The sequence below is a fragment of the Callithrix jacchus genome, chromosome 6, assembly GCF_049354715.1.
Source record: "Callithrix jacchus isolate 240 chromosome 6, calJac240_pri, whole genome shotgun sequence".
In the NCBI taxonomy this organism is placed as follows: Eukaryota; Metazoa; Chordata; class Mammalia; order Primates; family Cebidae; genus Callithrix; species Callithrix jacchus.
The window spans coordinates 122,472,557-122,499,160 of record NC_133507.1 but is presented as its reverse complement, the minus strand read 5'-3'; the positions used below and the strand labels follow the sequence as shown (position 1 = coordinate 122,499,160).

Genomic DNA, 26,604 nt, shown 5'->3' with positions numbered 1-26,604 from the left:
AGTCCCATCTGTGTTGAAAAATGTACCTATGCAGTTTGACAGCAGCCAGAGGTGAAGAAATGTGACTGAAATGGTTTTGGCAGAGGATTGGTGTTGAAGTGGAATTCCTGTTTAGTGAAAGGTGAAGGTTAAGAATTCAAGAACTTAAAAACTAAGCATGGTGAATGAAAGTGCTGCTGTGGAAACTTGTCAAAAACCACAGATGGCACCATGGGTTCAAGGCCTTCTCTAATCTGCAGGTGAAGCTCTGATACGGATTCCTTAGCTGCCAGAGGTTACCTCCCTTCTCCTGTTGGTGAAGATTGTGTCAGGGAGGGGTGGCCTGCCTCAGAAGATATTCATTATAAACAAACAGGGCAGTTTTTAAAATGCCTAAAATATGTCAACTAGGAGGAAATACTGACTCCATAAGCCTAAATCTCATGCTTGGTTTTGGACGTTTAAACTAATGGATTTAGCAGCCTTTTGGAATCCAGCCTGTTTGTAAGTAGAGCGACCTCCATATATTTCATATTCTGAACACCGTACTTATCTTTTAAGTCAAATGGCAATTAAAAAGAGGGACAAAATATTTGTTGGTCACAAATCCTATTTCCTCAGGGTGAACTTTATAATTGCTGATAGAACAGCTGTGCTGAATGTAGCCAGTGTGTAGCTTTCCCGCGGCATTGGTGCAGCTGGGTGGTGATATGTGGCCTCTGCCTTCCTGAGGTCTGCCGCTCACTGTCCACGCTGGGTTTTGCTGGTGACATTCCTCCTGACTTTGTTTTTTTTTTCAGCTCTTAGTGCTGAAGCCATGATAGCATCTTTATGTGGTTTAATATCTGGTTTTTAAAATACTGTGGTTTTTTTTGTAAACTTTATCCATAGTGTAGCCAGATACATTACAATTAGTGAGTCACTGTCTTTGTCAAAAATATATTATTTTATGTAGGGACATGGTAAATTATCATTTTTTAAATTAGCTGATCTTTTGTCTGGGGTAGGTTGCCACTGCCTAAGAGAGCTGTTGCTAAATTGGTGATTGGCACTGTTCCTGCATGCAGATCAGCGGCCCACATGTGTTTTAAATTAATCCCCAAAGTATTGCTTATAAAATAAAGATTTTGATTCTATTTCCAGTGCAAGTCTTTCACTAAATAATTGCATTTTTTGCAATCCCAGGCTCTATGCCCAGCAGAGGTGAACTTTCCCAGAGTTGTTTTAGCTTTCTCAATAAGGCTGTTTTGGCCAGAGTATCCTGTTTTAAGGAAGTAGCAAGATGTTTTTTAGGCACAGGGCCTATATTTAGGCATTCACTGTTGACCAATTAGTTCCGTGGCTGGGCTAAACTATCTAAGTCATTAGCCATGTTGTGTCCTGCCAGCAATATTTATGTCAATGATGTGTTATGGTTGTTCTTTTGAAGTCTCATGCTTCTTAAAAGAAGTTACTTGGTTATTTTACTTTATTTTCTACTTACTGTGCATGGATTACAAAGGCTGGCTTCTTGTTAAATAATACATGCCTGATTGGTTGTTTTATAAAGAAAAGCAGTGAAGTTGTTCCTAAAAAGAGTGAATAAAGATTCAACAAAGAAAGTAGATGGCCCTGAAAAAAGTGCAAAGAATACATGTGCACAGACTAGGAAAGGCACTGGAAATGTGTCATTTGTGTTTGCCAAAGATTAGTTTCTATTGCATTTAGGACTCTATATAAGCTTTTGGTTTATTCATGCATCAGAGAGACAGAGAGAGATGTTAGCTTAATGACACTAAGCTAATATCACTCATCAGAAGGCAGGAAGTAAATTGTTTCTTAGGTTGAAAGAAGATGCTATCACGCAACTGAGAGTAGGCCTTAGATTGTGCCTAGCATTGTGTAAGGTACAATAATAATAATATTATAAAATAGTACTTTGGCGATAGAAATATTAATAATAACCAATTCTTGCATAGCATTTACTATATTCTAAGACCTTTTCATGTATTAATTCATGTTATTTCCCAATAACCCTCTGAGGTAGCTGCTACTATTATCCTCTCATAATTCACTTGATCCCCATAAAGTAGATCCTATTATTAGGCCCATTTAACAGATGAAAAAATGAGGTCAAGTAATTTGTCCAGAATCACCCAACCAGTAAGTGATGGGGCTGGAGTTCAAATTTAGGCACTCTAGTTCCAGAATCCACATTCTTAACCACTGCGGTAGGCTGAATGCTGACCTTCAAAGATACTCAGATCTTGATCTTCTGGATCCTGTGAATAAATTACCTTACATGCCAAAAGGACTTTGCAGACATGACTACATTAAGGATCTTGAGATGGAAGATTATGCTGAATTACGCACTTTGACCTTAAATGTAATCACAGGTATCCTTTATAGGAGTGAGGCAAAGGAGATTTGACAGGAAAAGACAGTATGACAGTAGAAGCAGAGAGGTTTGAAGATGCTATGCTGCTGGCATGGAAAATGGTAGAAGAGACCTTGAGCCAAGTAATATAACTCTAGAAGCTAGAAAAGGCAAGAGAATGATTTTTCCCTGGAGCCTCCAGAGGGAGGGAGCATACCCTTCTAACACCTTGGTTTTGGTCCTGAAACCTTTTCATTTTTCTGACCTTCAGAACTGTAAGATCATAAATTGGTGTTGTTTTAAACCACCAAGTTTGTGGTAATTTATTGTGGCAGCAACAGGAAATGTATAGCCACATTGCTATGGAGAAAGATACTAGGTGTAGTTAAGACTTTTCGTTATTAGCAAACCTTCCTCAGACCCATGAAAGAATGAGCTTTAGTAATCATCACTCTTGATAATCCCAGCTTTATGCACTTGAAACTTTATTAGCAGGAGCAAAGTTTCTAAGTCCTTATGTCCTTCTATGTCCTTACTACTCAGCAGTAATCTTCAGACCGCATCTACTACATACTCAAACATGGTAGTCATTCTGTGTACAGAGTTGTCTGTTGAGCCAGAAATTTAAGAAATATTAGACAGAAGACATCATCCTTTTCTCAGCCCTGAGAGATAGGGGAAAGCTGACAGGAATGCACATTTGAGTGTCTACTGTATGTTGGGTACCAAACTAGGAATTGTCATTTTTATTTAGTACTCATATCTGACCCTTCTTATAAAGGGTAGTTATTAACATCCCCATTTTGACAATGTGGAATGAGACTCAGAAATGTTAAATAATGCGCCCAATGTCAAAAAAGCAGTAAATAAGGTTAAAATTCAGACTTCTGTAATGTCAGGCTGCATCTGTGGTACTGTGTTCAGTACTGCTACTCCAAACTGATCTTTCTGAGGAGCTCAGATTTAGACCAGGGCATGTCCAGAGGGTTTATTTAGATCTAAAAAGTCCCCGGGAAGAGCATACCATTGCCAGATCACCTGGTGCACAGTCTGCAGGCTGGGCCAGTTCCTGAATTGCCCTGACATTCTGCATTTTAAATGTATGACTCTTAAGATGGACTTAGTTCTTAGTTCAGCTTGGTTTTCTCTATTTTGGTATGCAAGAATTAAGACTAAATCATTAGCAAAATCTCCATAGCTTATTTAAAAAGCAGTTTTCTAGAACAGAGCTCCCCAACCTTTTTGGCACCAGGGACCGGTTTTGTGGAAGACAATTTTTCCGCAGACCATAGGAGATGGGGAGGGTGGTTTGGGGATGATTCAAGCGTATTACATTTATTGTGTACTTTATCGCTATTATTATTACATTATAATATATAATGAAATAATTATACAACTCACCATAATGTAGAATCAGTGGGAGCCCTGAGCTTATTTTCCAGCAACTAGACAGTCCCATCTGGGGGTGATGGAAAACAGTGACAGATCATCAGGCATTAGATTCTCATAAAGGAGCACACAACCTAGATTCCTGGAGTGCACAGTTCATGATAGGGTTTGGGCTCCTATGAGAATCTAATGCCACCGCTGATCTAACAGGAGGCAGAGCTCAGGCAGTAATGCGAGTGATGGGGAGCCACTGTAAATACAGATGAAGCTTCGCTCACTCACCTCCTGCTTTGTGACCTGGTTCCTGACAGGCCACAGGCAGGTACAGGTCTATTGCCTGGGGACTGGGAACCCCTTCTATAGAACAAAGATCTAGAGTCCATGCGTGAAAGGATATAATTTTTGTGTTCCTGTGTGATGTATATAAATGCAGAAATAGAAACTGAAAAACAGAAATGGTAAGGTAAATGCATAATCAAACCAGCTAGTATGTAACAGACTGGTGGGTATAAGTTCCCAAAATTATCATTAGACAGTGGTCTTTGATTCAAATATGATTGAAAGAACCACAGCTCTGAGAATCAATGTGGACCAGTATGAGAGATAGTTTGCTTTTATCCTGTTCCTCTTCATCCTTCCCACGTCACTATCTTCCTCTCCTTTCCTTTTCTCTCTTCACAAGTATGTAATTTACTACTTTAAAAAAAAAAAATGCTTTCTAGGGTGGGACGCAGTGACTCATGCCTGTAATCCTAGCACTTTGGGAGTCCCAGGAGGGCAAATCACCTGAGGTCAGAAATTTGAGACTAGCCCGACCAACATGGTGCAATCCTGTCTCTACTAAAAATACAAAATTAGCCAGGTGTGGTGGTGCATGACTGTAATCCCAGCTACTTGGGAGGCTGAGGCTGAGGCTGAGGCAGGAGAATTCCTGTGGTTCTTGCACCACTGCACTCCATCCTAGGTGGCAGAGCAACAAGCAAGACCCTGTGTCACATATACATATATATACAATATATATATATATATATGTGTGTGTGTGTGGTGTTGTTGTTGTTGTTCCAACATAAAATTATAAACTCCTTTATGGGGAAGGACTGCTATTTATTGTGTCTCTTTTTTTTTTAATAAAATATTTTATCTATTACAAAGTAATAGAAATTCCATGACAATAACTATGGAAGTGTTTGACATATTACTAATCTGTGGAAATCTGAGAGTCTAGGTATTGGGAAATACCTAGTGAGTCTGTACTCACTAAACTTCACTCTTACCATCTCACTTACCAACACCTTGCAGCCTGGCTTTGAATCTAACCTCTTGGCTGAACTGGTTTCTGGAAAGTTATCATTGATTTTTTGGTCCCTTACCCCTTTTTTAATAAACCAAATTTTCCTTTTGACTTTTATGTAATGTTTAATTCTGTTCACATTCTGTCTCTCAAACTTTCCTCCCTAGGATTTGCTCAAAATGCTTTTCTCTTCCTCTACACCAGTAACCATATTCAGTCTCCTTTATTTACTTTGTTCCTTTCTACTTCTTGAGGGTAACTCTCTTACTGAATATTTATGGTGCCTGTAAAGAGTAGATATGAGAATGAATTAACTATAAGTAAAAGCCACAAGTTGCCAAGCAGAGACTGTCTTGATATAAATCAAATAAGTAGAATTGAACAGTTTTACTGATGACAATTCCTAATTTTTTAAGTGTGCACATATATTTAGTACATTATATTCCTTTGTATGTACCACTATTATAAACCATTTATTTGTGGACATTTAGTTCAGTTGTGTGGTATATGCTTTTTTTTTTCCCCAAACCAATACTGTATGGGCATCCTTATATATCTTGGCACACTTTGTGAGTATATCCATTCTGTAAATTCCTGGTGGTAGAACTGTTGAATTACAGCATGTATGCATGTAAAAGTTTGGTAGACATTGCCAAATAGCCTTCTGAAAGCTTGTACCAATTTGCACCTTTTTTTTTTTTTTTTGAGACAGAGTCTTGCTCTGTCACCCAGGCTGGAGTGCAGTGGAGCAATCTCAGCTCACCACAACCTTCCCCTCTCAGGTTCAAACGATTCTTTTGCCTCAGCCTCCCAAGTAGCTGGAATTACAGGTTCCTGCCACCACGCCCAGCTAATTTTTGTATTTGTAATAGGGACAGGGTTTCACCATGTTGGCCAGGCTGCTCTTGAACTCTTGACCTCAAGTGATCCGCCGCCCTCAGCCTCCCAAGATCCTGGGATTACAAGCATAAGCTACCATGCCAAGCCCAATTTATACTTTTATCAACAAGGTATAAAAGAGCTCCTTTTTCCACATCATCTCCAGGAAAGAATATAATAAAACTTCATGTTTGCTAATCTAGTAAGTGAATACTTTTTTGTTTATATTTTTGTTTTAATTATGAGTGAAATTGAACATCTGTTGTATCAGTGGTTCTCAACTGGGGATGATTTTGCCCACCCCCCCACAGGGGACATCTGGCGATATCTGGAGACATTTTGGATGGAACTGGAGAGGGTCTAAGGAAGGGATTTTGCTGGCACTTAGTGGGTAAAAGATCCTACAATGCATATGATGAAGCAATACCTGGCCCAAAATGTAATTGTGGCAGGATAAAAAAAAACCTGTTTTGTACTATTCCATTTCATCTTCTTCATTGGTTAATTATCTGTAATTGTTGAGTTTTTTAATTGGTTGGTTTCAGGTTTATAGTATACTTATCACAGTCTATATCTTCAAGTCATATGTTACTCTTTCATGTTTAATATAAAAGCCTTACAATAGTATGTGCCCATTTCCCTCCTCCGGGCCTTCGTACTACTGCAAAACATTCTACTATATATGTTATAGACCCTACAATATGTTATTAGTGTATTACTTGATATCTTTTTTTAAAAAATTAAAGTTTTATTTAAATATAATTAATATGCATCAAATTACACATTTCAAGTGTACAAATTAATCACTTTTGATATACATTTGTAAAACCATCACCACAGTCAAAATAATGAATATATTCATCATTCCAAAAACTTTTCTCCTGCCCCTTAGTAATTCATCCCTTAACCCCAGGTAGCCACTGATCTGCTTTCTGTCACTATAGATAAGTTGACATTTTCTAGAATTTTATATAAATGAAATAATAAACTATGTACTCTTTTTTTGTCTGACTTCTTTCTTCCAGCATGGGATTTATCCATGATGTATGTATCCTTAGAAAAATATTTTTGATGACAGACATTTTAATTAATTAGATTTTTGTTGTTAAAGAGCACGCTGAATTCTATTCACTTGATGTGTTTTTGTTGTAGGTCATGACTGTCCAAGGTATGATAATCACATGAGAGTGCTCATTGCTACAGATGTCATTTGACTCATCGGAGAAAATCTGTCTAAAAGAAAATACCCATGTGACCAAATCCATTTCATTATTGAATGGCTTGATGGATTTCCTGTACTCTGATTCATACCAAAGCTGTCCTTCTCAACCAAAGCAAGAAAGGATCCTGCATGAGTCAATCCCAGAATGCAATTTTTATATCACCAACAGGTGAAGCAAACCTCATGAATAGCAATCACAGAGACTCGGAGAGCATCACTGGTAAGTCCAGTGTCGTAAGTATTGAAGTGCTATTGCTTACAGGATAAAATGCAAATGGCTCAGTCCAGCATATATGACCTATCATGATGAAACCCAAGCCTTCCTTTCTAGCCTGATATCCTCAGGGAAAGACTGAATTAATCTCTCCATCCCCTTGTGTCTCCTGACGCATTAACAGAATCTGCCTTTAATGATGTTTCTTGTCTATGTCAGACTCCCCTGTACCCTGTGAGCCCCTGATGGTAGCTGCATCATACCCATCTGATCTCCACAGGGCCAGGGCAGAGTTACCTGTTTCATATGCCCTGCAGGTATCTGACAACGGTGCCTGGCACACAGGGCTCTTGGGGCAGACAGCATATAACAAATATAAATACAGGTCCATAACACCTTATCTATAAGACTAAATTTTAAAAAACTCTGAACACTCAAAGTTTTTTCTTTATTTTTATTCAAAAACTCATTTGTCCACAAAACCAGACTTTGGTGATTTCTAGACTTAACTAATTTAGTTAGAATACTCATATTTCCTGAAGATGTATTTATATGTTTAAATATAAGGTGCTGCTGCAAAACCAGTTGGGAATGTTATATAACATACAGTTAATGTACAGTGTCACTTTTCTAAAAAACCTGAAAAATTCTGAATTCTGAAACCCATCAAAACCTAAAGTTTTTTCAAATTTGTACTCGTTGAGTTATCTTTTTTAAAGTTACAATAAAATACACTCATTTTAATTGTACAGTTTGAGTTTTTACAAAAATATACACTAAGTGTAACCACCAGTACAATCAAGTTAGAGAAGTTTTCATCATCCCACAAAAAGTTCCCTTGTACACAGATTTCCCCACCCCTCACCTCGGGTTCCAACCAACCACTAATCTGCTTTCTGCCACTTTAAATTAAATTTGCTTGTTCTAGAATTTCATATAAATTGAATCTGTATCTTTTGTGTCGGCCTTCTTTTGTACAGCAAAACGTTTTGAGATTTGTCCACTTGTGGTAAGTATCAGAAGTTCATTCGTTTTATTGCTAAGCTTAAACTTACTCATCTCTGCCATTGTAGCAGAAAAGTAGCCATAGACAGTACTTGAAAGAATGAATGTGACTGTTTCTTAATAAAACTTGATTTACAAAACCAGGCAGTGGCAGCAAACTGAAGTTGCCCTGTGGGATATAGTTTGCTAACCTCTGCTGTACATCATCAATACTTGGTAATGTCAGTGGTTTTGATTTTAGCCATTTAGTCGGTGTGTACTGGTGTCTCTGTGATTTTAATTTATATTTTCCTGATGATTCATGATGTTGAGCATCTTTTCATGTGCTTATTGGTCGTTTCTAGATTTTATTTTGAGTTGTTTATTCAGATAATTTACCCATTAAAAATTTATCTTACTATTAAAATGTAAGTGTTGAATTGTAAGTTTTCTTTACATGTTCTAGATGTAAGTCCTTTGTTAGATAAATGGACCATATTTTCTCCTAGACTTTTCATCTTCTTATTGGTATCTTTTGAAGAGCAGTTTTAAATTTTGGTGGACTTTATCAGTTTTTGCTACTATAATTAATATTTTCGTGTCATTTCTAAGAAATCTTTGCATAAAAGAAAAAGGCTTGTAGTTTTTACTTCTACTTTTAAGTCAGTAGTCTACTTTTTTGAGTATGGAATTAGGTTAGGCTCCACTTTTTTTTTTTTTTTTTTTGGCTTTCCAATTGGTTATTTCATTGTTTCTTTACCACTTGTTGAAAATGGTTTCTTTACCCTTATTGAAATACCTTGATAATTTCATTGAAAATCACTTAGTCACATATGTGTGGTTCTATTTCTGAACTTGATTCTGTTTCTTTAATCCCTAAGTCTGTCTTTATAGAAATACAATTCTATAGTAAATGTTGAAATCAGATCATAAATTCTCCAACTTTACTCTTCTTTTTCAGAAATTATTTTGACCATTTAAGATTTTTCACATTTTTATATAAATTGTATAATTTGCTTGTCAACCCTTGAGCCCAGGAGTTTAAGAGCAGCCTGGACAACATAATGAGATCTCATTTCTACAAAAAATAAAAACAATTAGCTGGGCATGGTGGTGTTCACCTGTAGTCCCAGCTACTAGAGAAGCTGAGGCAGGAGGATAACTTGAGCCCAGGAGATTAAAGCTGCAGTGAGCTATGATCATGCCACTGCACTCCAGCCTAATCAAGAGAATGAGACCCTATCCCTCATAATAATAACCAGCTTATCATTTTCTCCCAAAAAAGAATGCTGGAATTTTGAATGGAATTACATAGACTCTGTAGAGAATTGATAATTTAAGAATAGGGACTCTCCTAATGCAGCAACTTGATATATCTCTCCATTTACTTAGTTAGATCCTCTTTAATTTCTCTTAACAGTATTTTATAGTTATTATATAAGTTTTGCACATATTTTGTTAAATTTAATCTTAAGCATTTTTTTAAATGGTACTGTTTATTTAATTTCATTCTTCTACTGTGTGTTACTACTATATAGAAATGAAATTATTATTTTTTAATGTTGACCATGTATTCTGCAACTTTGCTTAACTTAGTAGTTTTAGTAACTTTTTGGTAGATATCTTAGAGTTTTCTACGTACACCATAATGTCTGCAAATGGACACAGTTTTACATATTCCTTTTCAATCTGGATGCCTTTCATTTATTTTTCTTGCCTTATTGAATGAGACATGATCTCAGTATATTGTTGAATTAAAAATGGTAAGAGCAAACATCCTTGACATATTTCCAATCTGAGGAGAAAAGTTACAGTGTTTCACCATTAAGTCTCTTGAGAATACCCTACAATAAACTGAGAAGATGTCCTTCTCTTCCTAGTTGCATGAGGAGTTTTTAGTATGAGTTACTATTGAATTTTGTCAGATGCCTATTTTGAATCTGTTGAAATGTTCATATGGTTTTTCTTCCTTTGTCTGTTAGTGTGGTAAATTCTGTTGGTTTAGTTTTGAATTTTAAACCAGACTTGCATTCCTGGAAAACACTACTTGGTTATGATATATTATCTTTTTTATATATTACAGGTTTGATTTACTCGAGTTTTGTTAGGGAGTGTGTATATGTGTGTGTGTGTCTGTGTCCTTCCTAGACACATTTATGAGGATTATCGGTTTATTTATTTGTTTATTTATTTTGCAATGTCTTTGCTTTATTTTGATATTGAGGTAATAATACTGGCCTTGTAAAATGAGTTAAGTTCCTCTGTATTTGGAAGAGGTTTGTGTGGACTTGGTATCACAGTATTTTTCATGTTTTTACTTTTTAAACTCATCTGAATCTTTATATCTCCACAGATAACTTTTAGTTGGGTCTTTTCTAAAAAGAAAATCCAGACTGATCATCTTCATTTTCTATTTGCAGTATTTGGACCATTGAATTTTAATGTAATTATCACTTTAGTTAAGTCTACTGTACTCCTGTTTTCTGTTTGTTCTGTTTGTTCCATCTTCTGTTTTTTCTCGTTTTCTTTCTTTTTTAAAGTTTTATTTTAATTCTACTGTTGACATATTAGCTATACCTCTTATTTTTCTCAGTGCTTGCTGTAGGTTGCAATACGTACCTTTAACTTATCAAAGCCCATCTTCAAATAACATTATATTTAATAAAGTGACACTCAGGTTGAGTGCAGTGGCTCATGCCTGTAATCCTAGCACTTTGGGAGGCCAAGGCAGGTGGTTCATGAGCTCAAGAGTTCAAAACCAGCCTGACAAACATGGTGAAACCCCATCTCTACTAAAAATACAAAAATTAGCCAAGCATGGTGGCATGTACCTATAATCCCAGCTACTCAGGGGCTGAGGCAGAAGAATTGCTTGAACCCAGGAGGTGGAGGTTTCAGTGAGCTGAGATCCACCATTGCACTCTAGCCTGGGTGACAGAGTGAGACTCCATCTCAAAAAAATAAAAATAAAAGAACATCATTCTCAGCAAACTGACACAAGAACAGAAAATGAAACACCACATATTCTCACTCATAGGCGGGTGATGAAAAATGAGAACACATGGACACAGAAAGGGGAGTACTAAACACTGGGGTCTATTGGGGGGAAAAGGGGAGGGCCAGCGGGAGGGGGAGCTGGGGAGGGATAGCCTGGGGAGAAATGCCAAATGTGGGTGAAGGGGAGAAAGGAAGCAAAACACACTGCCATGTGTGTACCTATGCAACTGTCTTGCATGTTCTGCACATGTACCCCAAAACCTAAAATGCAATAAAAGATTAAAAACAAAATAAATAAAATAAAAATAAAAAGTAAAGTGACACCCTTAAAACAGTATTTTTCCATTTCCCCCATCGTTCTATGTATTATTATTACTATGCTTTTTACATCTACATATGTTATATGCATAATACATTATTACTTCTGCTTGAAATTTTCAATTATGAATTATGAAAATAAAAGGCATATGTATTACCCACAAATTTACCATTCTGTTATTTCTTTTGTAGATTGAAGTTCCCATCTGATATTGTTTTTGCCTGAAAAACTTTAACATTTCCTGGGATATGGGTTAGCTGGCAATGCATAGTCATAGTTTTCAGCTTGGATTAAAAAAAAATTTCTTTGGTTTTGCATTTTTTTTGTGTTTGGTTTTGCTTTTTGTTTGTGTTTAGTTTTTTTGTTTGTTTTTGTTTTTTGAAACAGGGTCTCATTCTGTTCCCCAGGCTGAAGTACAGTGACATGATCATGGCTTACTGCAGCCTGAGCCTCCTGGGCTCAAGTGATCCTTCCATCTCAGCCTCCTGAGTAGCTCAGATCACAGGTGTGAGCCATCAAACCCAGCTTTTTTTTTTTTTTTTAATGTAGAGTCAGGGTTTTATTATGTTGCCAGGCTGGTCTTGAACTCCTGGGCTCAACCAGTCCTTTCATCTTGGCCTCCCAAAGTGCTGGGATTACAGGAGTGATCTATCACACATGGCTATTTCACATCCTTTGAAAGATGTTTTTCACTGGCACAGGATTCTAAATTTACTTTCTGTCATGCATTTTAATGATGCTGTTCCATTGTCATCTATCTTGAACAGTTTGCATTCATTATTTGTTCCCTTAAATGTAATGTGTCTTTTTTTCCTCTCTCTCTGCTTTTAGGATTTTTTTTTTTCCTTAATCACTGGGTTTTAGCAATTTTGCTTTGGTGTGGTTTTCTTTGTATTTATCTTGCATGGAGTTGAGAGTCTTTGAACTATAAACTTATTGTTTTAATTAAGCTTGGAAGACTTTTTTCAAATATTTTTTCTGTGCCTGCCTCTTTTTTCTCCTGGGACTCCAGACTGCTTGATATGACACAGCCACTGATGGTTCAGTTTTCCCCACTAATCTTTTTTTCTCTGTGCTTCATTTTAGATCATTTCTATTGCTGTATCTTCAAGTTTACTGTTCTTTTCTTCTGGAGAATATCTAATCTTTTTATCTTGTGAATTTTTCATTTTAGATACTGTATTCTAGTTCTGTTTGAGTTTGTACAGGTATATCTTCTGTTTCTCTTTTCATTAAGTTCATGTTTTCCTTTTAAATCTTTGAGCATATTAAAAATAGCTGTGTTTAAATTGCTGCTTACTAATTCTGTTATTTCTGTCATTATGGGTCTGTTCTGTTGACTCATTTTCCTCCTGGTTATGGATTACAATTTGTCCGTTCTTGTGTATCTAGTAATTTTGTATGGACTGGTGAATATTATGAATATTTCATTGTTAATTGTTTGAATTTTATTGTCTTCCTTGGGAAAGTGTTTTATTTTGGCAAGTCTTCAAGTTATTTGCTGATAAGGTTAACTCTTTGAGGCATGTTTTTAATCTTTGTTCTGTGTGTCTACAGATCAGATTCTAGACCATGCTCTAGTATGCTTGATTCTAGCACTGATTTAATTCTCTTACCAGTATGCATGACTGGAAAGAAATGGACATATGGAATAGAAGTTTGGAGGATAAAATCATAGAGAAGAAGTTGTCAAGCATAGGCAATAAGGAGAGTAATAAATGGAACATTATCAGAATATAGAAGCAAAGTGGAAGAGCTAGTCTGAAGAATATTTAGCTTAATCTAAGCCTAGATTGTACACTCATTTTTAACATTACATTTTGAAAGTAGGGAATTCATGACCTTGAATTTTCACAGGATTTCTCTAATACTTATTTAAAGAAAATGTCTAGGGACTAGTATCTCTTGTAATGAATGTCACTTTTGTTCTTCATTTCCACTATACCCTTGAATAACTGAGTCTGTTTTTAGCTCTGCATGTATTAATAGTCAACTTCTCTTCCTGAGTATTAAAACCACAATTTATATGTAATAAATGTGTGGCAGGAAAAATTTGGATAATCACATGGAACTTGTAATAATAGAATTTGGATATATTTTCAGGTCTCTTATTTAAGAGATCTGTGAGGATTGAGAGCTTCTTTAAAACCATATTAAGGTTTTAAATATGTCTCATCTCTATCTCATTGTGATGATGAAGCCACTGCTTCTCCTCCTGGGTGAATAGGGATATCTAATATTGTAGCCTCCTTGTATTTGACTTATTAAAATGTAATTAAGTCAAAGTCACATAGTAGGAATTTACTCTCTTAAGGATTTGTTTTCTTAATCAGTACTTGTTGTCCTTTGCCAGAACTAGAGCGTATTTCATTATACTACCCACAAAGGAAATACCACATCTCTTTAAAAGTCAGAGGGCTGATATGACATCCTGTATTTTCTCTATTTTAAGCCCTAGTATTTTAAGCATGTTGCAGGAATAACTCTCCTTTTTTGTAAACAGCTAAGTTTGGGAGGTATTAAATGATGGGCGGTACTGGCAACAGGAAGATAGTGGTAGACACATAAAGACACAAAAGCCCAGCCATGTTCAGAAATGGGGTAGGGGGGATATTGTAGGTATGTGTGTGAGAAAGTAGTGATGTGAATAGTATTCAGTGAGTACCTATGACCTGCCAGATACCCTGGGTACCTTAATTGCTTATTTTATTTGCTTACTACTGCTATGTGTGATAAATGATCTTTATTTTACAACTGAGAGAAATTAAGGCTCCAAAAGGATAACTCATGTGTCTAATGTCCCATAGGTAATGAGTAGAGGAGTCAGATTCAGATGCCAAAACCCATGATCTTTCTAATATTAAGAATGAAAAATAGGACAATAAGTAGATTCAATGCCTGAAGGAATGAGGAGATATGTAGGACTATTAGTGTAAGTTGGAGACATGGTGTGTACGAACTTGCTTTATAGGACAAGTTGTCAGCCTTTGGCCTGTGAATGGCAGAGAGCAATAAGAATGGGTACAGTACTGGATAGGAAGTCAAGATACAAGTCCGGGGGTTCTAGTAGTCCTCAGCAAGTTACCCACCTTTAAGTCTCAGTTTCCTTATCTAAGGAGGCAGGATTGGATGGTTTCTGAAAGTACCTTCCACCTTTAATACTCTATAATTATTTAGACACTATAGCAACCTTATTTTAGCAAGCTTGATTTGATCTCTAAGTCTAAAAACTCAATAGTAAAACAATAATAAAAATAGCTGACAACAGATCTTTTAGTCTTCTTCCCCCTCTATTACTCTTCTTCTCCCATCTCTCCCCTCCTTACTCCTTTCCCTCCTCCATCTCAGCATTTGTGGCCGTGGGGACCAGGGCTGTGGAGGCTTTGGAGTATGCTATCTGAGGCAGAGGCCAGGTGGAAGGCCAAGCAGGAACAGCCAGGCAGCATTTACGGGGGCGGGGAAGCAGAGCCCCAGCACCACCCCTCCTGGGAGGAGAGGGAAGAGGTAACTATACCCAGTATTGCAGCCATGGAGTCCATGCTTAATAAATTGAAGAGTACTGTTACAAAAGTAACAACTGATGTCACTAGTGCCGTAATGGGAAATCCTGTCACTAGAGAATTTGATGTTGGTGACATTGCCAGTGGTGGCAGTGGACTAGCTTAGAAGATTTTTAATGACACAGAAAAGCCAACAAAGCAATGGCTGTTTTTGTCTTTGATAAAAAACTGATTGACAAATATCAAAAATTTGAAAAGGATCAAATCATCGATTCTGTAAAACAAGAAGTCCAACAGTTAACATGGCTTCAACACCCTCGACTTCTTACCGTCCAACGTGCTTTAGAAAAATACAGGAATTGCTTGGCATTTTGTACAGACAAGTATTTTCCATTTTAGCCAGTGTTCTTGATAACTGGGAAAATCTACCCTCCCCTATGTCTCCAGACATTAAAGATTATAAACTTTGTGATGTAGAAACTAAGTATGGTTTGCTTCAGGTTTCTGAAGGATTGTCATTCTTGCATAGCACTGTGAAAATGGTATATGGAAATATTACTCCTGAAAATATTTTGAATAAAAGTGGAGCCTGGAAAATAATGGGTTTTGATTTTTGTGTATCATCAACCAATCCTTCTGAACAAGAGCCTAAATTTCCTTGCAAAGAATGGGACCCAAATTTACATTCATTGTGTCTTCTGAGTCCTGAATATTTGGCTCCTGAATACATACTTTCTGTGAGCTGTGACACAGCCAGTGATATGTATTCTTTAGGAACTTTTACGTCTGCTGTATTTAACAAAGGGAAATCTATATTTGAAGTCCACAAGCAAGCTATTTACAAGAGTTTCAGCAGGCAGTTGGATCAGTTGAGCCATTTGGGATCTAATTCACTTACAAATATACCTGCAGAAGTTCGTGAACAGGTAAAGCTACTGTTAAATGTAACTCCAACTGTAAGACCAGATGCAAATCAAATGACAAAGATTCCCTTCTTTGATGATGTTGACGCAGTAACCCTGCAATATTTTGATACCTTATTCCAAAGAGATAATCTTCAGAAATCAGTTTTTCAAAGGACTGCCAAAGGTTCTACCAAAACTGCCCAAGCACGTCATTGTGCAGAGAATTTTGCCTTGTTTGACTTCAGAATTTGTAAACCCTGACATGGTACCTTTTGCCCAATGTCCTACTGATTTTATTTTGCCCAGTGTCCTACTGATTGCTGAGGAATGCACCAAAGAATAAGTCAAATTAATTCTACCTGAACTTGGCCTTGTGTTTAAGCAGCGGGAGCCAATCCAGATTTTGTTAATTTTCCTACAAAAAATGGATTTGCTACTAACCAAAACCCCTTCAATGAGATAAAGAACAGTATTCTACCCATGGAGCACTAGAAGCTCCTTCCATTCAGATCCAAGAGCTCTGTCTAAACATAATTCCAGTCTTTGCAAATCTTATAGGCTACCCATCCATGAAAAATGCTTTGATACCAAGAATTAAAAATGTCTGGCTACAAACTTCTTCCCTTGCTGTTTGTGTAAATTCATTAGTGTGCTTAGGAAAGATTTTGGAATACTTGGATAAGTGGTTTGTACTTGATGATATCCTACCCTTCTTACAACGAATTCCATCCAAGGAACCTGCAGTCCTCATGGGAATTTTAGGTATTTACAAAGGTACTTTTACCCACAAAGAGTTGGGAATCATCAAAGAGCAGCTGGCTGGAAAAGTATTGCCCCATCTCATTCCCCTGAGTATTGAAAACAATCTTAATCGGTTCAATTCCTTCATTTCTATCATAAAACAGATGCTTAGATTAGAGTCTGGACATAAGACTAAACCGGAGCAACTTCACATAATACAAAAACAGGAGAAATCTTTGGACATAGGAAATCAAGTGAATGTTTCCAAGGAGACAAAAGTTACAAATATTGGGAATCAGCAAATTGACAGGTCTGAAGCAGACCTGACTGGCAGTGAGTCCAAAAATAAAGAGATGGGTTGCAGAATAAACATAGAAGAGCATCACTCACACTTAAAGAAAAACAAAAATTAGCAAAAGAACAAGAGCAGGCACAGAAGTTAAAAAGCCAGAAGCCTCTTAAACCCCAAATGCACACACTTATTGCTACTGTTAAATAGACTAAGGACTCAACAGGCACCTTGATGGGTAATATGTCATCTTTGACCAGCCTTTCTGTTAGTAACCCTAAACCTTCTGCTTCAAGTTCTTTCACTTCTGTTCCTTCCATGGCCATTGGCATGATGTTTACTTCAACTGATAATACAAAGAGAAATTTGACAAATGGCCTAAATGCTAGTGTGGGCTTCAGACTTCAGGATTCAACATGCCTGTTAATACAAACCAGAACTTCTATAATAGGCCAAGCACAGTTGGAGTGACCAAGATGACTCTGGGAGCACCTCCCACTTTGCCAAACTTCAACACTCTGAGTGTTCCTCCTGCTGGTGCAAAGCAGACCCAACAAAGACCCACAGATATGTCTGCCCTTAACAATCTCTTAGGCTCTCGGAAACCCAAAGTTAGCATGAACCAATTATCATAATAGAAACCCAATCAGTGGCTTAATCAGTTTGTACCTCCTCAAGGTTCTCCAGCTATGGGCAGTTCAGTAATGAGAACACAGACGAACATGATAGGACAATTTGCCTTTGGTATACAGGGTAATCCTTTCTTCGACCCACAGAACTTCACAGCCACCAACTACTATGACCAATAGCAGTTCAGCTAGCAATGATTTAAAAGATCTTTTTGGGTGAGGTGTCTTTCTTTTATTTTGAAGGATTATTTCTGTTTCAATCATGGGTGAGCTGATTTACGTCTTTATATATTTGGCCTGGAGGAACTACTTCTATGGGAAAGTGAATGGTTCTGTGACAGAAAAACATCTGTGTCTGTGCCAGCATAGAATTTGTATGGACTTCTAACCAGTTGAGTTTTTTTAAAGCATTGAGAGTTTTTTTCCTCTTACCAACTCCTTTTCAGGTTTTTAAAGACCCAACCCTTCCCAATTTCAAAGAGAAAAAAGGACAACTGAGTTATCTTGACTAGTAGTATCTTTTAACCCGGTGTTTATTTTGGCTTGTGAATCTTAATGTGATTTAAAAAATTGAGTTGATCATCATTGCAAGCTCATCTGTTAATTGCTACATGGTACGCAGTTTACCTTCACGAGTCATTAGTCTTCATTTTAATGTGTAAAATATCTTGATGCTGTATTGATTTCTTTGCATTTAAGATGACAGCGAGAAAATGATAAGCATAAAGAGAAGTATCAGGGTATTTGCATTTTCCAAACTTACTTTTCAGATGAACTAATGTTTAGTACAAAGAGACTGAGCAAATGGTACACAATTTAACATAACCTTCATTTCATTGGTTTAAATGCATTATTAACCATTTTAAATGCAAACTAATCATTGTAAATTATATTTTAGCACGGTCTGCCTCAAATAGCAATGTATTTTTCTGCATTCACTTGGAAATATTTAGAATCACTTTTTTCCTCCTGTATCACAGAAGAATTATGTGCTGATTTGTTTGGATATTTGACAAAGCACTCTGATGTGGCATTCCTGACTACCTTCCTATTTCATTTCAAATTCAAACTTCTGAGACTGCAGCATATATGAACTGCATTTTCTTTTTTTTTTCTTTTTTATTATTATACTTTAAGTTCTGAGGTGCATTTTCAAAAGGAGACTTGTAAGAATTAAACTATATTTAATGAGTAAATGTTTGAGATTTCTGCTGTATTGTTTCAAATGTAATAAACTTCTCTTTAAAAAAAATAGCTAACATTGGTAGAGTGTCTCCACAGTGCACCAGGCATTATACTAAATACAAGTATTTTTCATGTATTTGTCTCATATAACCAAGGAGTTAAGTACCTTCTCCATTTTACAAATGAGGAAACTGAGGGTTAGAGTTTAGGTAACTTAACCAGTGTCACACTGAGGTAGGTGCAGAGCCAGAACTCAGACCAGGACTATCACTATACCATATTAAATTTATTTTATGTGAAGGCTAGGGAAGATTTTTCAGAGGAAACTTTTTTTCCCTCCCCTCTCCGATTTTCTTAACCTTAGATGTTTTGGAATTTAGATGTACCACTTCTTTAAAATGAAAATGATAAAGTACTTATTTCAGTGCCAGTATTCAGTGAAATTTAATGCAATTTTTTTTGCAATTTTATTTTTTTCATATACAAGTTTATTCAACATATTTTTGACAGCATTTTTTTTAATAGTAAAAAAATGGAAAACAATACAAATGAGTCACAATTTGGAAATTATAGCCCACTCATATGCAGGTATTAAAAGTCATGTTTTTTAAAGAATATTTCAAAATACGGGAAAATATGCTCACTATAATGCTTGTGAAGCAATACAACCTGTGTGATCCCAATTCTTTTTTTTATATTAATTAATTTATTTATTTTTTAATTGTACTTTAGGTTCTGGGGTACATGTGCAGTTCATACAGGATTGCCGCATAGGTACACACATGGCAGTGTGCTTTGCTGCCTCCATCCCCTCGTCACCTATATCTGACATTTCTCCCCATGTTATCCCTCCTCGACCTCCCCACCACCCCCACTGTCCCTCCCTTGTCACCCCCCAACAGACCCCAGTGTGTGATGCTCCCCTTCCTGTGTCCCTGTGTTCTCATTGTTCAGTACCTGCCTATGAGTGAGAACATGCAGTGTTTGATTTTCTGTTCTTGTGTCAGATTGCTGAGAATGTTGGTTTCCAGATTCATCCATGTCCCTACAAAGGACATGAACTCATGCTTTTTTATGGCTGCATAGTATTCTATGGTGTATATGTGCCACATTTTCCTTGTCCAGGCTATCATTGATGGGCATTGATGGGTTGGTTCCAGGTCTTTGCTACTGTAAACAGTGCCGCTATGAATATATGTGTGCTTGTGTCTTCATAGTAGAATGATTTATAATTCTTTGGGTATATACCCAGTAATGGTATTGCAGGGTCAAATGGAATTTCTATTTCTAGGTCCTTGAGGAAGCTCCACATTGTCTTCCACAATGGTTGAACTAGTTTACACTCCCACCAACAGTGTAAAAGTGTTTCTATTTCTCCACATCCTCTCCAGCATCTGTTATCACCAGATTTTCTGAATATCACCATTCTAACTGGTGTGAGGTGGTATCTCAATGTGGTTTTGATATGCATTTCTCTAATAATCAGTGATGATGAACATTTTTTTCATATGTTTGTTGGCCTCATATATGTCTCCTTTTGAAAAGTGTCTGTTCATATCCTTTGCCCACTTTTGGATGGGTTTTTTTTTTGTTTTTTTCTTGTAAATCTGTTTTAGTTCTCTGTAGATTCTGGATATTAGCCCTTGTCAGATGGGTAGATTGCAAAATTGTTTCCCATTCTGTTGGTTGCCTGTTCATTCTAATGATTGTTTCTTTGGCTGTACAGAAGCACTGGAGTTTAATTAGGTCCCATTTGTCTATTTTGGCGTTTGTTGCCAATGCTTTTGGTGTTTTAATCATTAAGTCCTTGCCTATGCCTATGTCCTGAATGGTTTTGCCTAGGTTTTCTTCTAGGGTTTTTATGGTGTTAGGTCTTATGTTTAAGTCTTTAATCTATCTGGAGTTAATTTTAGTGTAAGGTGTCAGGAAGAGGTCCAGTTTCTGCTTTCTGCACATGGCTAGCCAGTTTTCCTAACACCATTTATTAAACATGGAATCCTTTCCCCATTGCTTGTTTTTGTCAGGTTTGTCAAAGATCAGATAGTTGTCGATGTGTAGGATTGCCTCCAAGGCCTCTGTTCTGTTCCATTGGTCTAGATCTCTGTTTTGGTATTAGTACCATGCTCTTTTGATTACTGTAGCCTCATAGTATAGTTTGAAATCGGGTAGCATGATGCCTCCAGTTTTGTTCTTTTTTGCTTAGGATTGTCTTGGCTATGTGGGCTCTCTTTTGGTTCCATATGAAGTTTATGGTGGTTTTTTCCAGTTCTGTGAAGAAGGTCATTGGTAGCTGGATGGGGATAGCATTGAATATATAAATTACTTTGGGCAGTATGGCCATTTTCACAATATTGATTATTCCTAACCATGAGCATGGAATGTTTCTCCATCTGTTTGTGTCCTCTCTTATTTCCTTGAGCAGTGGTTTATAGTTCTCCTTGAAGAGGTCTTTTACATCCTTAGTTAGTTGTATTCCTAGGTATTTTATTCTTTTTGTAGCAATTGGGAATGGGAGTTCACTCATGATTATTCTCTGTTAGTCTGTTATTGGTGTATAGAAATGCTTGTGATTTCTGCACATTGATTTTGTAACCTGAGACTTTCCTGAAGTTGCTTATCAGTTTCAGGAGATTTGGGGCTGAGATGATAGATAGGGTCTTGTAATTATACAATTATGTCATCTGCAAATAGAGACAATTTGACTTCCTCCTTTCCTAATTGAATACCCTTTATTTCTTTTTCTTGCCTGATTGTTCTGGCTAGAACTTCCAATCTTATATTGAATAGGAGTGGTAAGAGAGGGCATCCTTGTCTAGTGCCGGATTTCAAAGGGAATGCTTCCAGTTTTTGCCTATTCAGTATGATATTGACTGTAGGTTTGTCATAAATAGCCTTTATTATTTTGAGATATGTTCCTTCGATACCTAGTTTATTGAGAGTTTTTAGCGTAAAGATCTGTTAATTTTGTCAAAAGCCTTCTCTGGATCTATTGAGATAATCATGTGGTTTTTATCTTTGGTTCTGTTTATATGGTGGATTATGTTTATAGACTTGCTTATGTTGAACCAGCCTTGCATCCCCAGGATGAAGCCTACTTGATCGTGATGGATAAGCTTTTTGATATGCTGTTGCAATTGGTTTGCCAGTATTTTATTGAAGATTTTTGCATTGATGTTCATCATGGATATTGGCCTGAAGTTTTCTTTTTTTGTTGAGTCTCTGCAGGGTTTTGGTATCAACATGATGTTGGTCTCATAAAATGATTTGGGAAGGATTCCCTCTTTTTGGATTGTTTGAAATAGTTTCAGTAGGAATGGTACCAGCACCTCTTTGTATGTCTGGTAGAATTCAGCTGTGAACCCATCTGGACTTGGGCTTTTTTTGGTTGGTAGGCTATTAATTACTGCCTCAACTTCAGTCCTTGTTATTGGTCTGTTCAAGGTTTCAACTTCTTCCTGGTTTAGGCTTGGGAGGATGCAAGTGTCCAGGAATTTATCCATTTCTTCCAGGTTTACTGGTTTATATGCATAGAGTTGTTTGTAGTAATCTCTGATGGTAGTTTGTATTTCTGTGGAATTGGTGATGATATCCCCTTTTTCATTTTTTATTGCATCTATTTGATTATTCTCCCTTTTCTTTTTTATTAATCTGGCTAGCAGTCTGTTTTGTTGATCTTTTCAAAAAACCAGCTTCTGGATTTATTGATTTTTTTTTTGAAGGATTTTTTTGTGTGTGTCTCTATCTCCGTCAGTTCTGCTGTGATCTTAGTTATTTCTTGTCTTCTGCTAGCCTTTGAGTTTTTTTTTGGTCTTGCTCCTCTAGCTCTTTCAATTTTGATGATAGAGTGTTGATTTTAAATCTTTCCTTGCTTCTCTGGTGGGCATTTATTGCTGTAGATTTCCCTCTAGACACTGTTTTAAGGGTGTCCCAGAGATTCTGGTACATTGTGTCTTCATTCTTGTTAGTTTCAAAGAACATTTTTATTTTGCCTTCGTTTCATTGTTCAGGAGCAGGTTGTTCAGTTTCCATGAAGTTGTGCAGTTCTGAGTTAGTTTCTTAATTCTGAGTTCTAATTTGATTGCACTGTGGTCTGAGAGACTGTTTGTTATGATTTCCATTCTTTTGCATTTGCTGAGGAGTGATTTACTTCCAATTATATGGCCAATTTTAGAGTAGGTATGATGTGGTGCTCAGAAGAATGTATATTCTGTGGATTTAGGGTGGAGATTTCTGTAGATATCTTTTAGGTCCACTGAGTTCAAGTCCTGGATATCCTCGTTAATTTTTTGTCTCGATCTGTCTAATATTGACAGTGGAGTGTTAAAGTCTCCCACTATTATTGTGTGGGTGTCTAAGTCTCTTTGTAGGTCGTTAAGAACTTGCTTTATGTACCTGGGTGATCCTGTATTGGGTGCATATATATTTAGGATCGTTAGCTCTTCTTGATGCATTGATTCTTTTACCATTATGTAATGCCCTTCTTTGTCTCTTTTTGCTCTTTGTTAGTTTAAAGTCCATTTTATCAAACACTAGGATTGCAACTCCTGCTTTTTTTTGCTCTCCATTTGCTTGATAAATCTTCCTCCATCCCTTCATTTTTTAGCCTATGTGTGGGAGATTGGTTTCCTGAATACAGCACACTGTTGGGTCTTGACTTTTTATCCAATTTGCCAGTCTGTGCCTTTTGATTGGGCTATTTAGCCCAATTATATTAAGGTTAATATTGTTATATGTGAATTCGATCCTGGCATTTTGATGATAGCTAGATGTTTTGCCCATTAGTTGACGTATTTTCTTCATTATGTCAATGGTCTTTGCAATTCGGTATGTTTTTGCAGTGGCTAGCACTAGTTGTTCCTTTCCTTGTTTAGTGCTTCTTTCAGGAGCTCTTGTAAGGCAGGCCTGGTGGTGACGAAATCTCTCAGCAATTGCTTGTCCATTTTATTTCTCCTTCACTTATGAAGCTTAGTTTGGCTGGTTATGAAATTCTAGGTTGAAAGTTCTTTTCTTCAAGGATGTTGAATATTGGCCCCCCACTCTCTTCTGGCTTGTAGGGTTTCTATAGAGAGATCCACTGTGAGTCTGTTAGGCTTCCCTTTGTGGGTAACCCAATCTTTCTGGCTGCCTTTAGCATTTTTTCCTTCATTTTAACCCTAGTGAATCTGACAATTATGTGCCTTGGGGTTGCTCTTCTGGAGGAATATCTTTGTGGTATTCTCTGTATTTCCTGTACTTGTATGGTGGCCTGCCTTGCTAGGTTGGGGAAGTTCTCCTGGATAATATCCTGAAGAGTATTTTCCAGCTTGGATTCTTTCTCTCCATCATATTCAGGTACACCTATCAAGCATAGATTAGGTCTTTTCACATATCCCATATTTCTTGGAGGCTTTGTTCATTTCTTTTCTCTCTTTTTTCTCTATTCTTGCCTTCTCAGTTTATTTCATTGAGTTGATCTTCAATCTCTGATATCGTTTCTTCTGCTTGGTCAGTTCGGCTATTGAAACTTCTATATGCTTTGTGAAGTTCTCGTGCTGTGTTTTTCGGCTCCATCAAGTCATTTGTATTCTTCTCTAAGCTGTTTATTCTAGTTAGCATCTCATCTAACCTTTTTTCTAGGTTCTTAGTTTCTTTGCATTGGATTAGCACATGTTCTTTTAGCTCTGAGAAGTTTGTTATTACCCACCTTCTGAAGCCTGTTTCTGTCAGTTCATCAGATTCATTCTCCATCCATCTTTGATCCCTAGCTGGTGAGAAGTTGTGATCCTTTGGAGGAGGAGAAGCATTCTGGTTTTTGGTGTTTTCATCCTTTTTGCACTGGTTTCTTCCCATCTTAGTGGCTTTATCTACCTGTGGTCTTTGTAGTTGGCGACTTCCGGATGAAGTCTCTGAGTGGACATCCTTTTTGTTGATGATGAAGTTATTTCTTTCTGTTTCTTAGTTTTCCTTCTAACTGTCAGGCCCCTCTGCTGCTGGACTACTGGAGGTCCACTCCAGACCCTGCTTTACCTGGGGATCACCTGCGGGGCTGCAGAATGGTAAGGGTTGCTGCCAGTTTCTTCTTCCGTTATCTTTGTCCCAGAAGGGTACGCACCAGATGTCAGCCTGAGCTCTCCTTTCTGAGGTGTCTCTTTGGGTATACAGGGGTTGGGGAGCTGCTTGAGGAGACAGTCTGTTCCTTACAGGAACTCAGTGCTGTGCTGGGAGCTCCATTGTTCCATGCAGAACTGCTGGGCAGGTACCTTTAAGTCTGCTGCAGCAGAACTTATAACCACCTCTTTTCCCAGGTGCTCTGACCTAGGAAGATCAGCTTTATTTATAAGTTCCTGACGTGCTGCTGCCTTATGTCAGAGATGCTCTGCCCAACACAGAGTAGTCTAGTCACAGTCTGCCAGCAGAGGCATTGCTGAGCTGCCGCAGGCTCTGCCCAGCTGCTCTGTCAACTGCCCCAGTATTGGCAGACTGCCTCAGTAGCGGCTGAACTGTCCCGGGTCCAGCTGCGCTTCCTGCAAAACTCAGTCCAGAGCATTTCAGATTGCTTGTTTCTTGGGGGTCATACCCCCCAAGCCAGATCACCTGGTTCCCTGTCTCAGCCCCATCCCTTTCAGTGGAATGGGTGGCTCTGTCTCCAAGGCATTCCAGGTACCAGTTGAAATGACCACCTAGATTTGTGTGAGTTTCTGTGTGCCAACCCGCTGCACCAGCCGTGCTGAAAACTCACGGTGCTTCAGCCTGGGAATCTCCTGATCAGTGGGCAGTGAAAACTTGTTTGGAAATGCAGTGAGCACTTATCCTCTGCATTGTTCTTGCTGGAAACTGCACTCCAGAGCTGTCCCTGTTTGACCATCTTGGATCCTCTTAATGCAATTTTTTAAAAAAATTAGTGACTATGAGAATATACTAAAATGTAATTTTTTCCAGATTTTTAAGAATCCTCCACAGAATTCAAATTTTGTTATTAAAGGGCATATCATTTTATCCTTTTGGAACTATTTTCTGATGATTGCTTTGTATTTTTCCCCCCAAGCATGTAAGCTGAGATCAGACCGCTTTCACTTTATTTTTTTTGCCTGATGCTGCTTCAAAGGTACAGACCTCTTTAAACAGTACTAATGATAGTGAGAAAATATGAAATTTCTACAATTCTAAACTTTAAAAGCATAGTTATAACGACAGGAACAATAGACACTTGGACCTACATGAAGGGTGAGGGTGGGAAGAAGGAAAGGATCGGGAAAAATAATTGTTGGTTACTAGGCCTAGTACCTGTGTGACAAAATAATCTGTACAACGAACCCCTGTGACACAAGTTTATCTATATAGCAAACCTACACATGTATCCCTGAACCTAAAATAAAAATTTTTTTAATGTCAAAATTTTTTAAAACATGGTTATAGTCACTAAGCAGTATATTTAGATAGTATGTAATTCAGATGTGTAGTATCTGCATGTTCTCACTCATGTGGAAGCTGACAAAGTTGATCTCTTAGAAGTAGATAGTAGAACAGTGGTTTCTAGAGGCTAGGAAGGGTAGCAGGAAGGAGGGATCAAGAGATGTCAGTTAACAGATAGAAAATTGCAGCTGGATAGGAGGAATAAGTTCTGGTGTTCTTCAGCACCATAGAGTGACTATAGTTGACAATAATTTGTTGTATATTTTCAAATAGATACAAGGTAGGATTTTGAATGTCCTCAATGCAAAGAAATGATAAATGCTTGAGGTAATG

At 37.4% G+C, this 26,604-nt stretch overlaps 1 protein-coding gene and 1 pseudogene across 30 annotated transcripts in view; both read left to right on the top strand.

Moving 5' to 3' along the window:
- The window catches only part of TRAK2 (trafficking kinesin protein 2), a 67,770-nt gene that overhangs the window by 10,630 nt on the left and 30,536 nt on the right, over positions 1-26,604 (top strand). For 2 of the 30 annotated variants that reach the window (XM_078328148.1, XM_078328159.1), the window contains exons 2-4: positions 7,047-7,336; positions 8,311-8,339; positions 24,818-24,914. Coding sequence is in view for 4 of the 30 variants with exons in the window: in XM_035305294.3 (XP_035161185.1) it covers positions 7,246-7,336 (91 nt within the window). In the remaining 26 variants the exon portion in view is untranslated. Of the gene's footprint in view, positions 1-5,887; positions 6,097-7,046; positions 7,337-8,310; positions 8,340-10,667; positions 10,758-14,978; positions 15,135-18,140; positions 18,309-24,817; positions 24,915-26,604 lie in introns of all 30 variants that reach the window. The other 28 variants (XM_078328161.1, XM_078328163.1, XM_078328164.1 and 25 more) reach the window with 18 other exon arrangements.
- Positions 15,143-18,046, top strand: LOC100396553 (SCY1-like protein 2 pseudogene; annotated as a pseudogene).